We start from the raw sequence: 6,000 nt of genomic DNA on the forward strand, positions 1-6,000 counted from the left end.
CAGGACAATTGAGCTCTTTTCCACTTTGCCCACATTTCAAATTTTCAGATAAAAAGACAGTTAATTTAATGACTGCTATGATAATGAATGATAGTGAAACTTTAACAGCATGACAAAGAATGTCTTGCAAACTAACAAGAAGTTTTGAACCTGAGTGCTTTCGCCCGTAGCCCCTGCAATAAAACTATCACGTAAATCTCAAAAGTCGGGTTTCCATATGCATTCTTAACATGACCGTAGGCGTCATCAGTAAAAGAATTTAAAAAAATTGATAGCCTCGTCTAATATCTTTAGCTTTGACCTAATTGCGCCAAGCCACCCTTTTCCTGATCTGATTCTCATTATTAATTTTTTCATTATCTCAGTTTTACTTCAGTAATTCAGTCATATTATGTAAAAAAAAAACTTACAATATCTTCAAGTCTTGACTAGTCCATTACAAATAATATCAGTGTCTGATCCAGGAAGATCAGCTATCTACCAGACATACACGAGAGAATCGATTGCAGTCATCCATCAACAGAGAGAGAGAGTGAGAGAGAGAGAGAGAGAGGGAAAGAGAGAGAGAGAGAGAGAGAGAGAGAGAGAAATTTGGCTCCCCGAAAAAGCGACGGTAATCAAAACGAAGAATGGACTACAATAAGTCACATATTGCTACCGAACTACTTCCTTGATCTTATCGATCTACTTCGACAGAACCGAGAAAGAATGTACGAGAGTTGTACTATTAAAGAGAGCTATCCGGCATTAGAAAAGACGACACAACCGCGCTCGACCATTCTCCCAGAAGAAATATCTTCGCGTATGGCTGCGAGTCAATCCCGTTGTATGAAAATCAGGAGGGATGTAATCGTGCTTATGCAGAGCGCGAACCGTGTTGGGATATTCCGACAGTAATGTCTCCCGAGTCATTTGTGTATAATATTTGTCTCAGATTTTATCTTGCCTAGTAGACCAAATAAAATTTTCCCTGAAATGTTAGAAGAAAAAAACTTGACAAAACTTTCAAAAAAATCATAAAACGAGAATAATTTTTTGCACAATTTGTTGTTTGAGAAAGAATGAGATGAGAGAAAGAAAGATGAATACACTGGCTCAATAATAAAACCCATTTGTAATATTTTTTTTGAGAATTGTGTTTTCTTTTTAAAAGAAAGATAATTATAGAAGGTCCAACATTTTCATGATGGTAGTCCAACCATATTTATTTGGCTTTTTTCAAACACTCTCTGCTCTCTCCCTTTCACTATAAGCTGTGCCAAGTTGGGTTAGCCAGGTCTTACGCAAAGTATTAGAGATTGTCTTAAGCCATAATTCTGCTTTATATTACGTAGGGTTTTTTTCGAAACTCAACATGACCTTTAACCCTGCTCAGAAAATCATGGCAAATCCCAAACTGCTTTTCAGGCGTTCAGCTTTATTATGGATGGAATCAAGTTCAAGACCAAGATCCTAATTCATTTTGCAGTGGTTTAATTTTCAAAACAGTAAAAGTTGAATTTGAAAAATATTTCTCATCAATTTTTATGGAAGATTCATCAGTTGCAACCTTTGGAATGATTTCTTGGATACAATTTAAATTTATTTAGATTATGATTGATTTCTATTTGAATTGTTCTCTAAATTTTTTTTTCGTTCAGTTACTATGCACTTAGTGAAACATTATCAACAAAACGCACACTAGCAATTTGATTTTACCTCATTTTGCAAATTAAGTGTTTGTTGATTTTTCAAGGTCGCACGCGTTGCTTTGAGGTCCTTTACGAGGGTCGCTTCGTATAGCTTTCGTAGGTTCTTGTCTTGAGTTAGTCGGCGATCGAGTGAAATCAGTGTGGTAAGGGCTATGTATTAGTTGTTCTGTAGTTTGGTCTGAACCAATCTCGTATCTTTCTCCCGTGTGTTTAATTGTGTTTTCAAGAGTTCAAACTTCCGCTAGATTGTTTTTTTGCTTATACTTCATTTCGGGCTTTTTTCAGTCGTTTCTTCAATTTTCCAGAATTGCTGAACCAAGTAGTCTAATGGTTGCTCAACATATTCACTTGATTTCCTTGTAACTTTCACAGTGACTTTCAGAATTAGTTTTGGTTATTTTTTAATGTATGAAGGTGTGGGAAAATAAGCTTCAGCAACAAATATTAATAATTGCAATTTGTAGCAATCATCACTTGAGTCAATATTGCTATATTGCTCTAATGCCGGGGATCCTTCAGTTTCATATTGCAGAAAGTGAAGAAGTTCAAGTTCCGAGTTTTCAAATAGATTGTCACAAATCTTTAGTATGACAACTGTATATTACTCTTAAATTGCTACCCCTTCGTCACAAAAAAGACGTCTTGTGAAAATTTTTTCAAAAGTGGAGCTTGTGAAAGTTGACACCCAATCTCAAGTCTGTCGAAAATTGTCGAATATAATTCAATAGAGCGAAAACGACGTGATGGCAATTCTTTTGAACGCAAACTTACGGCCGATTAGCCAAAAACGAGTAGCACCGTCGCTGATGTAATTGTTTTGTGATGACAAGGCACTTGCAATAACAGCAATTGTAGCTTTGCAATCTAGCGAATACAGAATGAAACGGAAATCACAGTCGAAAAAAAACCAAAAAAACAACATTTTTGACAAAAGAATAAAAACAATTTCAAGAAAAAACAGCCACGAAACAGCCACCAATATTAAATTGTTTTTAACATCACTGATAGAGCAGCCACTAAGCAGATAAAATTGGGAAGGTGCACTGTGAGCAAAAAACAAAAAAAACATGCCACAAGAAATTGTTTTCTAGAAAAGTTTTTGAACAGTTTTTAAGACTTGAAGCTTTTACACCACAAACGTCTTGTTTCTTAAAAAATTTAACCGGCAAAATAAAAAAATGAAACATAGGGCGATATAATTTGGATTGCAAAAATCGAACTTGAGAAAGCATCTTCCAAATCTGATCTTCCGATGGTTGGGTAAGTTGATGAAAAACCAGGACGACGTCAATCATAGTAAATTTTGATTGAAACGAAAAATTTCATTTTCAATTATTTTGAAACAATAGATTTCCGACCGGGTCTCTAACGTCGGACTTCGAATTGGAACAGAATCTTGGTTACTTGTTGACCAGGTGGGAAGGAACCTTGAATTTGTTAAGGTTCAGTAAAAAAGAAAACTAAATTTTTCACAAGTAATTCTCATTTAAAAAGGAAAACTGGGCCGGCTGAAAATAGAACCAAGTCCCGAATCAGGGTTAGGAATGTTTAAAACATGTTTTAAAACAAGGCAAAAAAACACGTTGTAAAACAGAAAATAAAAAATAAATTTTTTATTTTTACACTTATATCGCAAAAAAAACTAGCTTTGTCTGGGAGTCGAACCGCTGCGATATGGGTATGAGCCACCTTCCCTTGTTGGGCCTGCTCGATCTCAGCAATGCTGCACTTATCATCTGAATCATTTTGTAGCAAGAGAAGAGATGACCATCTGACTCCCATTTTTCTTGACGCATATCTATCAGATCCTCGGTATGAGGGCAGAAAGCTAGAGCTGGACAAACTGTTTTAAAATGTTTAATTCTTTTTTTTTCAATTAAAACAAAACGATTTTTCCCAACCCTGCCACGAATCCAAAGAACGTTTTTCGTAATTTGAAGTTTTTGTAATTTGCTGTGTGATTGGAAGTTATGCATCATGGCTGTTACATGAATCGTTTAAATCCGCACATAATTGCACGATTTAGAAACAGCAGGTTTTGTTACATATTTGTATGATAGCTGTTCCTAGGAAAAAAGTCATGATCTCGATCACTCGAAGGGTGTTCTAGCAAGTGTAAAACTACTATTGCATTGACTGAAATTGATTTTTTTAGTAATAGGTTCTTTTTCTGATAGTTTTTAATCGTTTTAAAACTAGAATTAAACCTTATTTTTATTCTCCTGCTTCCTTTTTTTTCTTTTTCTTCTTCTCTCTTCTTCATCTTCTTCCTTCTTCTTTTTCGTTTTCTTCTTCCTTCTTCATCTTTTTCCTTCTTTTTCTTCTTTTTTCTTCTTTTTCTCTTTCTTTCTTCCTTCTTTTAGTTCTTCATCCTCTTCCTTCTATTGTTTCTTATTTTTTTTTTTCATTTTTCTCATTTTTGGTCACTTAACAACCATAGTTATTATTATGGTTAATATTTTAGTTTTTATGATGCATTACGAGGCCAAATTGTGCATTCTGTGCATTGTAAAAGGATTCCGCTACAGGTCAAAATCAAATTTGTCGCAACATTGCTACTTTTCTTTGATATTCTTTGCTGTTTCGGATTCTCGAAACAAATACTTAAAACCTTGTACCGCTCAAAATTGCTCCAAAATAGGTGAAATTTGCGAAATGGTAACTGAATTTGCGAAGTCCGCAACTGTATTTGCGGAATCCAGAACAGTTTGTGGAATCCACAAACAAATAATAAGACATGTATACTTATATTGAGCTGTTGCCTGATCCGCAACTGTAAGCAGAATCCTCAATTTTTAATTGGAATCCGCAAATAGTAAGTGAAAGCCGCAATTTGTAAGTAGATTCAGCATCTTATTTGCGGATTCAATTTCAATTAGCGGACTCCACTTACATTTTGCGGATTCCACTTACATTTTGCGGAATCCAATTACAGTTGCGGAATCCAGAACAACTAGCTATTTTTGCTTGTTGCATAATCCGCAACAAAACAAATGTGCCGACAAATTGAACGTTACAGGTAGTTGTACGCGGAACCCACAAAATATTTGTACAGGGAAGCCACTTACATTTGTTGAAATATTTGTCTCAGTAACTCAAGAACATATAGACGCAAAATTGTACGCCTATCCAGTGCAGAGCTTGGCCCCGTAATGTCATTATGATTTTTTTCTTTTAAAGATTATTAAGATTGTTATGATAACTATTAATATTATTATCATGATTACCATAGTTATGGTTATTAAATATTATTCTGATTTTTCATTGAGATATATTGTGTTTTAGTTCGGTTGTGTCACAGACGAGTTTACGCTTGACATGTCTTTGAAACAACAAAACTTTTACGAACGAAAACTTCTAAAGAGCCAGACAAGTCGTGCTTGTGCTGCGGTTCATGCGATGCTGAGAACGGCTGACAATAGCTTGGCAGCCGTATACCAAAAACGAACTCTTCAATGGTTTGCTTACTTTTTTGGCGATCTCCGCGATATGTTTCCCTCGTTCATTGACAAAGACCCCGATGAGGACGATCGATTCTTCCTGCTGGAAATGCTTTTATACGGGTTATTTGGGCTAACAAATTCGAGATGGTGTCCCGGCTCTTCTCGGCAACAGGCTCTCGATTATCTCCAAACTTTTGAGGCCTCTCTGTTGCTGAGGAAAAGAGAACCAAAGCACTTCAAGAACTGGTGCGAAAGAAAAGCGAGAAGCAGTCGAATCAGCAACCGGGTCTAAATTAACAATCGGATCCCGAATAAGCATTGGCTCTCTTTGAACTAGACTAAGAAATATCAGACCGAATATACCAAGATCATTAACTGAAGAACTGAGAAATGGGAAACCACATCAAGTAATTCAAATTGATTGAGTTTCAGATCTGCAAATATTTAACCACTATAGATCAAACAAAGCTACCCGCCTTGACCTCCATTGTCCAAAAAAGCTTTTCCACGGACTGAGTTTTGTGCAATTGGATGATAGTATCATCCAATACCACAAAACTTAGTCCATGAAAAAATTCTAGACATACAAATTTTGTAAATTTTATTCGACAAAACCAACGGAGCTGCCATTATATTTCATTGTTAAATTTGACAAAAAATCAGTCTGCATTTTGATTGATCGAAAGAAAAATGTTAGTGAAAAAAAAAACGGTTATCATACAGTTCCCTTTGTTTCTTTTGTGTTATTTATTAGAATAGCACTTTTAGGATACCGACACAATTTTTTTTTGCTTGATTACACTATTGGGAAAATGTTCAATGCAAAAATTAATTTTATGTGCGCACACAGTCTTGAGCACCCAAAA

General features: G+C 35.4%; 1 protein-coding gene across 2 annotated transcripts in view; it reads left to right on the top strand.

The window, feature by feature from the left end:
- The window catches only part of LOC134851284 (mucin-2-like), a 48,830-nt gene extending 43,026 nt beyond the window's left edge, over nt 1-5,804 (top strand). For both annotated transcript variants that reach the window (XM_063867296.1, XM_063867295.1), the window contains exon 6: nt 4,977-5,804. In XM_063867296.1, the coding sequence (XP_063723366.1) occupies nt 4,977-5,426 (450 nt within the window). In that variant the 3' untranslated portion in view covers nt 5,427-5,804. The remainder of the gene's footprint in view (nt 1-4,976) is intronic.
- Nucleotides 5,805-6,000: the final 196 nt, after the last annotated feature.

Source organism: Symsagittifera roscoffensis, chromosome 7 (assembly GCF_963678635.1).
Source record: "Symsagittifera roscoffensis chromosome 7, txSymRosc1.1, whole genome shotgun sequence".
In the NCBI taxonomy this organism is placed as follows: Eukaryota; Metazoa; Xenacoelomorpha; order Acoela; family Convolutidae; genus Symsagittifera; species Symsagittifera roscoffensis.